The sequence below is a fragment of the Nipponia nippon genome, unplaced genomic scaffold (genome assembly GCF_047370975.1).
Source record: "Nipponia nippon isolate SJK-2023a ecotype South Korea unplaced genomic scaffold, ASM4737097v1 scaffold_54, whole genome shotgun sequence".
In the NCBI taxonomy this organism is placed as follows: domain Eukaryota; kingdom Metazoa; phylum Chordata; class Aves; order Pelecaniformes; family Threskiornithidae; genus Nipponia; species Nipponia nippon.
In genome coordinates, this window is record NW_028262374.1 from 55428 (window position 1) to 68989 (window position 13562).

Here is a 13562-nt window from a genome sequence, read left to right on the forward strand (position 1 = left end):
TATGCAGCTGTTCATCGAAATACATTTCCTACCAGTGCTCTCAGTGGAGAAAATTTATTCTGAAAAACTACTCTATCTATAGTGACCTATTTCCCAGCTCTTCTTCAGCATCTCTGCCCTTTCTCCTTCCTCTACGTAGTTTATCTTCACAGAGAACTCCAGGTAAAGATTTATTAAGTAATTCAATGTGGGAGATATTTCTGGGCACCATCCAGTTCCCCTCCCTGCCCCCGACTCAATGGAGGGCTCCCCCCAGTTATGTGTCATCCACAAACCTGTCGAGGGTGAACTCTGTCCCATTGTCCAGGCCACCACTAAAGATGTCAGACAGCATTGGCCCCAGCACTTCTCCAGGAGGGACGCCTCTAGAAACTGGCCATCGGTTGGACTTTCTAACAAGGATCCTTATGTTCCCCCCAGCTGCCATGACATTTCAAAGCCAAAGGGCAGCAGCCTTGCAATGACAGTAGCCATTTCCCTCAGCCCCCTTGGGTGCATCCCCTCTGCTCCCAGGCACTTGCCTGTGTCCAGCTGGCACTAGTGCTCCCCAGCTGCAGCTTGCTCTCACATGGCTGAAGCTTTGCTACCGCAGAGGCTGCTGGAGGACTCAAGGACCACGGAGACTTGGGGGCAGACCTTACCAGGCAAGGGGTGGGGAAATGAGGCAATGAGATCCTCGGCCTCTTCCATGCCTGTGCAAGGCCTTTTTGGACATCACTGGAGGTCACAGTAATTGAATCTTGCTGGGATTTATCTGTCCCTCACTGTCAGGTAGGTATCTCGGGCCAAATTAGGCTCAGATCCACACTTGGGACTTCATCTTGGAGGGGTTTCACTTGGGAAGAAGAGCCCAGGAGTGAGGAGCTCAGCCTCATGGTGAAAAACATTTTCCTTATCTCCAGGCCGAATGCCCAGTGGTATTTTCCTCCCAATATGCACCATCACTAAGAGCCTGGCTCTGTATTCTCCATGACCTCCTCATAGGCACCAGCAGGCTGGGCTGAGGTCCCCCTCAGTCTTCCCTTCTCAAGGCTGGACAAGCCCAGCTCCCTCAGAGTCTCCTCACCAGCAAAGTGCTCCAGTCCCTGGCTGTCCTGAGGGGCCTTGGCTAAACCCAATCCAGCTTGCCAATATCTTTCCTGAACTAAGGATCTGAAATCTGGATGGAATATTCCAGAGAATTCCTTCCCTCCGTCTCCTGGCCATGCTCCTGGTTGTACAGCCCAGGATGCTGGTGGCCTGCCTTGCTGCCAGGGCACACGGCTGCCTCCTGCCCAGCTCGCTGACCACCAAGACCAGTCCCATTCCCTAACACATTGCCCCATGCCCTCCTCCCCTCAGCCCATGGAGAACACCAGCACAGCAGCACGGCCTTGTGGGAGGCAACTTCTTCAGCCTGTTCCTGACCTCAGCTTTGGAAGAAGAGCCCAACCTCCAGACACCGGCACTGAGGAAATCTCCTTTTATTACAGAGATGTGACATGGGAGGCCAGCTGCACCATCGGGCCAGGCACATGTGCAAAGACCTTTGGGTCAGACAGACTGGGTTCATGCCTCTGGAGAAGCAAACTGCATGTAGACATTCCTGGAGAAACACAGTTATCAAAGATTAAATGCCCAAAGCACAGGAGGTTCCCCAGATGCATTGGAAATCACTTGTGAAGAGACACGGGCAGCTTACTGCTGCTGAAAGACTGCTGATTGAATGAGCTTCTTCAGTGCCTCTTTGAGCTCCTGGTTCCTCACGCTGTAGATGAGGGGATTCATTGCTGGAGGTACCACAGAATACAAAACAGCAGCACCAGATCCAAGGATGGGGAGGAGATGGAGGGGGGCTTCAAGTAGGCAAACGTGAGAAGGCTGAGAAAGAGGGAGACCACGGCCAGGTGAGGGAGGCACGTGGAAAAGGCTTTGTGTCATCCCTGCTCAGAGGGGATCCTCAGCACGGCCCTGAAGATCTGCACATAGGACACCACAATGAAAACAAAACACCCAAGTGCTAAACAGACAATGACCACAAGAAGCCCAGCTTCCCTGAGGTACGCATTGGAGCAGGAGAGCTTGAGGATGTGGGGGATTTCACAGAAGAACTGGTCCACAGCATTGCCTTGGCAGAGGGGGAGTGAAAATGTATTGGCAGAGTGCAGGAGAGAATTGAGAAAAGCACTGCCCCAGGCAGCTGCTGCCATGTGGACAGAAGCTCTGCTGCCCAGGAGGGTCCCATAGTGCAGGGGTTTGCAGATAGCAACATAGCGATCATAGGACATGACGGTGAGAAGAGAATACTCTGCTCCTACCAAGAAGGCAAACAGAAAGAGCTGAACAGCACATCCCATGTAGGAGATGGCCCTGGTGTCCCAGAGGGAATAGGCCATGGCTTTGGGGACAGTGGTGGAGATGGAGCCCAGGTCAAGGATGGAGAGGTTGAAGAGGAAGAAGTACATGGGGGTGTGGAGGTTGTGCTTGCAGCTTATGGTGGTGATGATGAGGCCGTTGCCCAGGAGGGCAGCCAGGTAGATGCCCAGGAAGAGGCAGAAGTGCAAGAGCTGCAGCTCCCGCCTGTCTCTGAATGCCAGGAGAAGGAAGTGGGTGGTGGAGCTGCTGTTGGACATCTGCTGCCTCTGTGCACAGGGTCCTATTCATTGACTCTTCCTTCTTCCCAGGAAGAGTCAATGAAGCGTTAGGAGAGACTTCTCTGAGCAAAATCTAAGCCTTTCTCCTACACCTTCACCCTGTACATTACGCCCCCCAACCCTGCCTATTCCTTTTCCAGGAGACCTTCCTTCAACTCAGTGGCTGCAGCCCTGGCTGAGCATAGTGTGGGGAGCAGGGGCTCTGCCCGCTGGCTGCTGAGGACTCAGCCCTGCTCTGCAGCAGTGGGTTCATGGGAACGGTGGGGCAGGGGCCAGTCCTGGTGTTCAACTTTCTCATATGAAACTGCTCCTAGTGCAGAAGGGCCTGTCAGCATCTGCACTGCCAGTGCTAAGGAATGGGGATAGCAGAAGGCAGATTGAAATGTTTGGGGTTTTTAAAGCTCCCCCCATCTCACCTGGGGAGTGTTCTTGGATGTCAGAAGACCTCAGCATTTCTGCTGCACTCAGGGAGAGCAGAGCAAGTCCTGCGAGGCAAACAGAGTGCCTGGGGCTTAGTGGAGACTGAGGGGAGCTGGCCTGTCCCTCCAACTTGTTGCCTACAAGCTGCTATGGGTTTGTTCTCCATGAGATGGAGGGTGATCCCACTGTTTTGCTACCCTGAAAAACAACCAGACAGTGCTGAGAACAGAAGTATCCACTACAGACCACTAAATGTCTCACGCTTTCTCAATGTCTCAGCACCCCACTTCTAGCCCAAGAGACACAGGGCTCATTTCACAAACCCAAAAGAACGTTCTCTGTCATAGCATCTCTGCACTTCTCCATGGCGATTTCAGATAACACAAAGTTGTTAAGGGCAGGTTTGCATCCTGGAGGGACGTTTGGAAGAAAACCTCAGGGAGATAGCCAAGTGTCCTAATGATGGCATCTGATTCAGGGAAAACCAGCTTATTCTCCAGCCCCACAGACTGCATTACCCACAGCCACAAAGGTTAGAGGAAAGCTGGGACACGTGTTCCCAGGGACACACCTGCATGAAAGGACCCACAGGATCAGTGTGCGACTCTGCAGCTGAAACTCCCATGGCCGGAGAGCCTGGCAGCAAGAAGGAAATAACAATAGCAGTAACACAGACCAGTGGAGGAACAAGGCAAAACACAGTGAGGGTGTGGCTGAGAGAGGCCAGGGCAGAGGCACTGGGGCACTCAGACAGCGTTGCCCTTCCCCAGCTGTGCACGCCACCTCCCAGATACCACCATTGCTGGGCAGCTGCTCTCAGCCCCTGTGCTCTGCAGAGGGAACTGGGCCCGTGGCTGCAGAGCTGCACCACGGCTCTGCTGGAGCTCTGGCTGCAGGGGAGGTGGTTCATGCCTTGGAGCCCCCAGCCCTGAGGGCAGAGGCTTTGGTGGGTGGGAGAGGAGGCAAGGGGGCTTGCTCAGAGAAAGGCGTCTGCATTGGAGGGGATCACATAGAGGTTTCTGAATTCTCCCTCCCACAACATTTCTGGGTTTAATTTCCTCTCATTCCCAGAGCATATCCCTGCTGCCTGGAGATTTTCCTGCTGGGAGGTGTTTCCCTGCCCCATGGCTTTTCCCTGTCAGCAATCACAGACCCCATCCCAACCTCTGTGCACTCGACTTGGCCCTCCAGAAACCTGCCTGTTTGCAGGGCACTGGCTGGGTGCATGTTCCTGTTTGCAGGTGGAAAAGGGCAGGTCAGAAGAACCCTGATGGGTCCAGCAGAGGTGATGTTGGTGCTGTCCTTTGGCAGAGGAGTGGCTGAGGGCACTTTAGGAGGCTCCTATCAGGAGTTACTTATCACTCGCTCAGGAGTCTCCCTGACTTCTTTAACGTCAATAGATCCTTTTCCATTTGTCCCTTTTCCACTACCCCCCCACTCCATGTAGGAAACTGAAAACACAAATTCAGGAAATCTTCATTGTCTTTATGGCAATCCCTGCCAGGACCTTCTCCTTGAAACATCCCTGAGGAAATATTCTGGGGGGGAACTGGAGCTGTGAGCAGCCCTGACCCACGCAGCACTCTCTCAACAGCAGAAGGACCCTTCCCTGCCAGAGGTCCCTTCTTCCACCCACAGATTCTCCCCACAGCGCTGCTGGGAGTTCCCCAGGCAGGCTGAGCACTGACCCTGGCACACAGACCGCTGGGGCACAGGGACCCTGCTCTGAAGGACAGCCCTGGGCATCTCTGTCTGTGCACCCAGCTTAACATCCTTGCAGTCATCTCCAGAGGAAGGCAGCCATCATGCCCTGTCCCTCTGATGGTGCAGCAGGGAAAACCTGCTCTGGAACATCTCTTCCTCCTCTACACTAGAGAAGCTGTGAGAATCAACCTTAAAGATCCCACAGGCTGTGGGATGTAGCAGCTTTTGGAGATCCCTCCAGCAACTGCAGCTTCACTGCCCTGCTTCCAGGGACTTACCCTGTCAAGGGCTGTGAAGATTTTTCCCACAATGAGCTCTCAGCGTCCTCCCACTCCGGGCTGCCTTTAACCTCTCTCTGCCTCGCTCCTCTCCCCTCGCTGCCTGCAGGCAGTGTCCTCAGCCCTGCTGCCCTTTGCAGAGGAGCTGCTCCTGGGCAGAGCTGTCTCTCTGCAGTGCTGCCCACTTGCCAGCAGCTCCCTCCATGCCAGGAGCCCAGGCCAGCTCGGCAGCAGAGGCCCAGCCCAAGGCAGCACTTTCTCTGCCCCTCTGGGCTCCCTCCAGGTGTCCCTGGGGCTCTAAGGGCTGACAGCGACTGAGAGGCAGCAGGGTCTCTCCTGGGGAGCGGGGGCTGACACAGACTGATGTCATCACTGTCCATCTCTGAATGCTGGAGAGATGGATTTTAGAAGTGGCATTTTCCCTAACATGGCGTGGTGGTCTACGAGAGGTGGAAATGTTCCCGTCCCTTTACCCCTCTCCCCATCACATTGCCAGGCAGGACACCTCGGCAGTGGCAGGCAGAGATCATTTCCCCCCAGCACAGGGCAGGGATTCAGGGGAGCCCATAAGGTGTCTCCTCTCTGGTGAGGAGGCCAGAGACTGCAGTGGGGTTCGGCTCTCCCCCATGCACCCCACAGACCCACAGCTGCTGGGATTCCTCTTGCTTCAGCTCAGGGTGCACAAAACAGGTGCCTGCAGACCAGCCCCTGCCCTGAGCACCCACTGGGATGTGTGGGCATGGGGGGTGGCAGTCAGCTGCTCTCACACAAACTCCTGGTGGCATTTGAGGTGCCAGGGGTGGTCCAAGACTTGTGCATGTGTCTGCAAGCTGTGATGGAGCATACCTGGGACACCCACACCTGCCTGAGCATCAGCTGTGGGGCTGGTGGGGAGGGTGCCTTGGCCACCTCACATTACACTCAATCTTTAGGGCATCTGAACGCCTGTCAGACTCACATTTCCATGGCAGCTGCTGGACTTTCAGCTGACCAAGAGGAGGAGTGCACGAGAAGGAGGGTCAGATTTGTCTCGCAGCACCATCCACTGCACTCCCTAGAGCTCAGCTCACTGCAAAGTTCAGGCACGTGCACATCCCTGCAGTGAAGGCACCTACCTTGGTTCAAGGCTCTGTTTTAAATGGCATCAGAAAGGCCTCTAGTGCCATGCCAGGGGAGGCTGGGGTGCCCAGTGAAACTGCCCGTGGCTGGCAAACGTGGCACAGGACCTCCAGGAAAGCCATGTCCCACTGGAGTGGGGTCTGGGCAGACATAGCAGCGCCTCCCAAAGGAGTCCGGTGCCTTTGTGCCAGCACCTGAATGCCAGCACCCGAATGCCAGCACCCCGGCAAGGAGGCAAGGTCCATCTTGTCTACACCCACATGTGCTGCAAGATTGGGAGGCACATCACACCAGGGTCTCCACTCATGTCCCTGGACTCTCAACCCCTGACAGTTCTCTTCTCCCCTCTCCTCCACCCGCCTACCTGATGATATGAAGAAACCCCATGCCACTGATGTCCACAGGCTTACCTCACCTAGGGACTTTCTCAGGGGTACCTTGTGTTCCTGGAGACTGGCACAAGGTGCTGCTGAGTCACCTCAGGCAGCAAACTTCTCTCTTGCAAGGCCATCATGGCCCAGGCCTGCCTTTCTCTGCCTCGGGGACTGCAGGGTTTGTTGTCTTCATGAGCACCTCATTTCATCATTACATTGCCACCTGCCATCCTTCCCAGCACATCTTTGCTCTGAAGCAAAGCCTTTGCATACGTGGGGTCCTGGGTGCTTGGTTCCAGTTTTCTCCATGAGAAGCCTTTGCTGAGCTGCTGCAACCAGAGTGTGCACCAATGCCCTCAGCCTGGGACACAGGCAGGAGCATCTGGAGCCCCTTATTCCATCACGGAGCTTCTGAGGGGGCCACTGCGGTGATGTGGTGGGACAGGTTGCACAGTGTTGGGTACTGTCATGGCTAGATACAGGCTCTTTAGGGGACGCTGGGGGTGGTTGGGGAAGGTGGGAGAATGAGACTGGGGCATGCCCTCTATGAAGGATGGGGCAAATCAAATGTATGGTGGGGCAGAAGACATGTTGCACGAATGCGGGTGAGGAACAGAGGAGAAACCAGTAAAGGTGACATGAATGTGAGAGATAGAACCATCAGTCAGGGTGAGAAAGTGGACAAAGTCTTCTGTAGGCAGCCCGAGGAAGTCCACAGATCAGCGACCCTTGCACTCACTGGATGGGCAAAGCGCTTGGGTGCAAACAGTCCCATTGGGTCCTGGAGAATCTCAGGGTTAACTTCTTTTCCCAGCTTCCAAGCTGGCCAAGAGGGTGAGTCAGGGCTGGGCAGGGATGTTGAAGTGTCAGCCTTGGCTGTGGTGACTGTGGAGACCAGCAGAGCTCAGGTTTGGGATCTCAGAGAAGCAGACATTGCATCTGCTTGAGCAGACATCACTCCAACAGGTCCATGTCTGTCTTCTTTTGGGAACTCTAGTCCAGAATGCAGTACTCGAGGCGGGGCCTCACGAGAGTGGAGTAGAGGGGCAGAATCACCTCCCTCGACCTGCTGGTCATGCTTCTTTTGATGCAGCCCAGGATACGGTTGGCCGCCTGGGCTGCAAGAGTACATTGCCCGGTCATGTTGAGTTTCTGATTAACCAACACCTGCAAGTCCTTCTCCTCAGGGCTGCCCTCAATCCATTCTCTGCACAGCCTGTATTTGTGCTTGGGATTGCCCCGACCCACGTACAGGACCTTGCACTTGGCCTTGTTGAACTTCATGAGGTTTGCATGGGCCCAACTCTCCAGCCTGTCAAAGTACCTCTGGGTGGCATCTCTTACCACCAGCATGTCGACTGGACCCCACAGCTTGGTGTCGTCGGCAAACTTGCTGAGGGTGCACCCAATCCCACTGTCCAAGTCACTGACAAAGATGTTAAACAGCGCCAGTCCCAAGACTGACCCCTGAGGAACACCACTCGTCACTGGTCCTGGGCTGTCTCTGCAAGCCTTGGCATCTCATGGAGCTCTGTGGGCCTGCGTTTAAACATCAGATTGAGTAGACACCCGGATCTCTGTAAGGCAATGTGGGGATGAACATGAGGCAACTGCCAGTAGAGTGAGTGGAGACCTAGTGAATACAGCTGATGGAGAAGAGAAAGAGAGAGCCTGAGCTCTCCCTGTGGCACACGGCTCCAGTGGTTCAGATGAATAACTCTCAAGGCTGCCCTGAACATAATGAGTGGGGGCAGGTTCAGGTGCCCTCATTGGGGCATCAGTTGTCATTTCAGTTGGCCAAAGAAAATGCCCAGCAGCCTCTAAGAGGATTTCCCCAGATGTTGGCCTGTCTCTACAAGCGGCTCCATTAGAGCTTGCAGTTGCCTGCACAGATCTTTGACCACCCCTGACACCTTCAATGTCACCAGGGGTTGTGTCTGAACAGCCCAGTCCTGCCCACCATCCCCACTAACAGGCATGGGAACTGAGGCAAGGAGCTCCCATGCGGGTGCCTATTCTGTGCCCACCTGCACACCTGATGCAAGAGGAATCCCACCTCCTGTTGGTTTGTGTTGTGCATGGGAGGGAGCTAAGTCCCCTTCTAGCCCCAGGACTGCAAACCCACAAATGAGATTCATCTATTGACTCATCTGCATCCCTTCCCTCAGCAGGGGTAACGCAGATCTCTCCTTGTCACTGTCTGCTTGTCCTCTCTCATGATGGGACGAGGTGAGCTGATTCTCCTGTCCAAGTCTTTTCCTACTAGGAGAAATGACAGTGCTGGGAATAATTGTGTCTCCCCAGCTGAGGGAGGGAAAAGAAGTGTTTTCCTTCAGCCTGTTTCCCAGCAGGTTCCCCTGGAGCCCCAGGGACACCTGGAGGGAGCCCAGAGGGGCAGAGAAAGTGGTGCCTTGGGCTGGGCCTCTGCTGCTGAGCTGGAGGGAGCTGCTGGCAAGTGGGCAGCACTGCAGAGAGAAAGCTCTGCCCAGGAGCAGCTCCTCTGCAAAGGGCAGCAGGGCTGAGGGCACTGCCTGCAAGTGCTGAGAGGAGAGGGGCGAGGCAGAGAGACTGTAAAGGCAGTGTGGAGTGGGAGGATGCTGAGAGCTCACTGCATGGGAGAGATCTTCACAGCCCTCTACATGATAAGTCCCTGGTTACAGGACAATGTAACTGGTGTTCCTGGAGGTATATCCAAAGGCTGCTACATCCCACAGCCTGTGGGATCTTTCCGGAGGATTCTCACAGTTTCTCTAAGGTAGTGGAGGAGGACATGCTGCAGAGGAGGACTTCCCTGGTGCACCGTCAGAAAGAAAAGGCAATACAGCTGCCACATTCTGGGGTTTTGAAGATTGTTGTGCACCTGTGGGTGCCCAGGGCTGTGCTTCAGAGCAGGGTCTCTCACCCCAGCGGGCTGTGCGCCAGGGCAGGGACTCTGCCATCTGACCAGGTCAGCCCTCAGCCTGCCCAGGGAGTGCCCTTCAAAGCTGTGGGGAGAACCTGTGGGTGGAAGGAGGGCAGGATCCCTGTGCTGTCCAGAGGGTGCAGCGAGGGTCAGGGCTGCTCAGACTTCTACATCACCCAGAGGACATTTGCAGAGGGTCATTTTAAAGCTGGATGTCAAGGTACGGGGTTACCTGAAAAGGAAGAAGGCTTTGCTTTGATGTTTTCCACTCTTGGTTGGCTGGGTGGGCAGTGGGAGATGGGAATTTATTTCTCTGCTTTGGAGTAGGCAATGAGACCCCAGTTCTCGCTAGGACTTGTCCGAGCTGCTCCTTAGCCCCTGCACACCCAGAGATGCCCCTGGGCAGTGCCCTGCTGCCAGGAGGTGCCTGCAGAGCAGAGCTGAGAACACAACAGGTCGGATGGGCTCTGTGAGCATGGAGAGGGAGGAGATGTGGGGATTCAGGCATCTCCCTGACATCCCCTGTAGTGCAGGTTCTATACCTGGAGCAACCACCTGGTCTCCTCACTCACACAGCAGAGCCTCTGCCCTTAATGTCGTGTTGACTTGGCCATGAGTTGCCTTCCCAAGTAGCCTGACCACCAAAGAGGAGAAAAACTCAAGGGTCTGACTGTGTCTCCCTCTCCTACCTCCTTTGGCAGGGCTCCTTTGGTATATTCTCCTCCTCTCCCTACCGTCCTTGTCCTCACTGTTACACTCACTGGTGTGAGGGGTGAGGATTCAAGTGCAGCTCAGACACCAAGGCTGCATGTGCTGTCATGCACATATGGCCATGGAGGAAAAGCACCCAGCTCGCACCCTGTTCACCTGTGGGGCTCTGGGTACTGCAGTGTGTGCGGCTCGCAGGGATCTCACCCTCCCTTCAGGACGTAACAAATTCAGGAGAGCTGACTCTGTCCTTGGGAGGTCCTGCTGGGCTGCAGGCTGCCCTCCTGTAGGGCACAGCTCTCCCAGGGCACCTCTGTGTTTTGCAAGAGCCCCATGGAGAAGACACCTCGGTGCTAAGGCCATTGAAATGCTGCTGGGTGGCTGCATGTGGGCAGCTGTCATGAGCCCTCTGTGTCCCTGGTTGGGAGGGCAGAGCTGAGATCCTCCTCAGGTACGACGAGATGGGGTGAGGGGGTTGGAGATCTGCACTTGGAAACTGGATTCCTCTGCTCCCAGCACTGGAGTCTTTGGGGGAAGTCCAATGTGCAAAAATCCTGCAGCTGGAAGAGCTGCCAGCAGAGGGCAGCTGAGAGCAGGGCTGATGCACAGAGCGGCTGTCCTCACTCTGCACTAAGGGACAGTCCCTGTGCCCAAGCTCAGCACCCACAAGGTTTCCATTGCAGTGCAGCAGAAATGCCAGGCATTGCTGCATTCCAACCACTGCTCAGCTGTGCTGGGGCAACTAGAGCAGAAGGCACAACCCAAACTGCCCACAGCTCTGCTCTGCAGTCAGGTGAATTGAGAGTGACAATGCTGAAAAGCTCTTTGATATCAGGATTGGATTTAATCTGAGATCACCCCGAGATCCTATTTACCTATTGCTGTAGGGCAGGACTGAGTCCTGCAGAGCCTGCTGCTCCCTGGGGCACCCTCAGCCAGCACCAACCAGAGCTCACCAAAGCTCTTCCTGCTAAGAGAAAGGGAGGTTGGGGGCTTTCTCTAAGAATTTGAATAGATTTTCCTGAAAGCAGTCAGCCCTAACTTCTGACTTCTTCTACCTCCTTGAACAGATCCCCATGCCCAGAGGCACAAAATGTCCAACAGCAGCTCCATCACCCAGTTCCTCCTCCTGGCATTCGCAGACACAAGGGAGCTGCAGCTCTTGCACTTCTGGCTCTTCCTGGGCATCTACCTGGCTGCCCTCTTGGGCAACGGCCTCATCATCACTGCTGTAGCCTGTGACCACCGCCTCCACACACCCATGTACTTCTTCCTCCTCAACCTTTCTGTTCTTGACCTGGGCTCCATCTCTACAACTGTCCCCAAAGCCATGGCCAATTCCCTCTGGGACACCAGGGCCATCTCCTACATGGGATGTGCTGCCCAGCTCTTTTTGTTTGTCTTTTTGATGTCAGCAGAGTTTTATCTCCTCACCATCATGGCCTATGACCGCTATGTGGCCATCTGCAAACCCCTGCACTACGGGACCCTCCTGGGCAGCAGAGCTTGTGTCCACATGGCAGCAGCTGCCTGGGGCACTGGGTTCCTCTATGCTCTCTTGCACACTGTGAATACATTTTCACTACGAAACTGCCAAGGCAATGCTGTGGACCAGTTCTTCTGTGAAATCCCCCACATCCTCAAGCTCTCCTGCTCAGACGCCTACCTCAGGGAAGCGGGGCTTCTTGTGGTTTGCGTCTTTGTGGGCTTTGGGTGCTTTGTTTTCATTGTGCTGTCCTATGTGCAGATCTTCAGGGCTGTGCTGAGGATCCCCTCACAGCAGGGACGCCACAAAGCCTTTTCCACGTGCCTCCCTCACCTGGCCGGGGTCTCCCTCTTTCTCAGCAGTGCAGTGTTTGCCCACCTGAAGCCCCCCTCCATCTCCTCCCCATCCCTGGACCTGGTGGTGGCAGTGCTGTACTCAGTGGTGCCTCCAGCAGTGAACCCCCTCATCTACAGCATGAGGAACCAGCAGCTCAAGCATGCAGTGTGGAAGCTGATAACTGGCTGTTTTTCTGAAGCAATAAACTGCCCATCATCTTCTGCGTAGTAGTTATAACGTAACTCATTGCAGGACCAGCATGTCTTCTGTATTTTTTGTTGTTGGTGGTGGTTTTTTACTTGGGATAATGTTGTCATCTCCTTTCTAATTCTCTGTCTGCTTTTGTTTTCCGACCGAGTGGCTGTGTAAATGAGGAGCCGTGCTCCGTGTGTTTAAACAAAATAAATGGCCTTTCAGTGACATTCTTTTTTTCTGTGATCCTTCCTCCAAGGCCTTTTTGGAGCTGCAGGGACAGTTCCTGGGTGCACGGGTGGAGGCGATAAGAGTGCCAGCATGACAGCACTGCCAGGGAGCACCAGCGCTTGGTCTTCCAGGGCTGTTCTCTTTCCCCTTCCACACTCTGTTCCTGATCCCTTGTGTTGGTGTCAGCCCTGAGTGCTCTGGCAGCTTGGGCACAGTCGTGCTGTGTGGCTGTCCTGTGACCACAGGCAGGGACAGGCAATGGGCACTTCTGTGACAGAGCTGGCCTCCATAACAGCGTTTCCATAAAGAAGGGTGATCTCCTCAGGGCAGTGCCTGAAGGCTTAGGAGTTTTTCCAAAGTTTCTCTCAAGAACATGCCCAAGAAAGTGGCCCACAGATGAAAACACCAGTATACAGCTAAAGAATGTGAGTGTGCAGGGTTGGGGCACACAGAAGCATCCTCGCACAGCCAGGGCTCCTGTGATAGACCTGAAGGACCAGCAGAGCTGGGTCTGGCCTGTGCCTGTGTTCGCGGGACACCCCAGAGCAATCATCCTGGACTAGACCCTCACAGCCACCATTGCCAGCACTGGCCTCTCACCCCGGCCTGAAGAGGTTCTTTGTCCCTCCATGGAAGGACACCGAATGACTAGGTCAGAAGTCCATGTTTGCATTGTACAGAGGAGATGTAAGCATGCACATCATGCACGTTAACTGAGATGAACCTGAGTGAGCACAAATGCCATCAGCTCTTCCTTGGGGTTCCATGAAGGCCTGTGGGACAGACAGTGCCTCGAGGTCACTTCACGTTGGGAGTAGCATCCCATGGGAAACCACCTGAATGCAGCACTGGGGTGTGCTTCCTTGAGCCGAGGTCCCCATGTCCATTCCTCATGACAAGGGGCATCTCAGGTGAGTGCAGAGCGGGGCAATACACCACAAAGCTGAGGTGCCTCCCAGCCTCTGGAAGTGGCAGCAGGAGGCCAGAGAGACACTATGACTCCTGCAGTGCCCTGCCTCTGTGTGTAAGAGGGAAAGACTCTGTCTCTGACCACCCCTAGGTGCATAAGGATTCCACGAGGCCAGCTCAGATGTAGACGCCTGACAGAACCCTGCCATTCCTGTGTGTGACTCCAGGAACAAACCCCCCTGGCCCAGGGAGATTCATCTCAGCTGCCTG

General features: G+C 54.9%; 1 protein-coding gene across 1 annotated transcript; it reads left to right on the forward strand.

Moving 5' to 3' along the window:
- The first annotated feature begins 11231 nt into the window (after positions 1–11231).
- LOC148051785 (olfactory receptor 14C36-like) lies at positions 11232–12188 on the forward strand. The gene has a single exon (XM_087735258.1). It carries the CDS (start codon positions 11232–11234, stop codon positions 12186–12188), a length of 957 nt encoding a protein of 318 aa, XP_087591384.1.
- The last annotated feature ends 1374 nt before the right edge of the window (positions 12189–13562 follow it).

Excerpts from the sequence above, each read along its gene's own strand:
- LOC148051785 (XM_087735258.1), top strand. The coding sequence starts at position 11,232 with ATGTCCAACAGCAGCTCCATCACCCAGTTCCTCCTCCTGGCATTCGCA.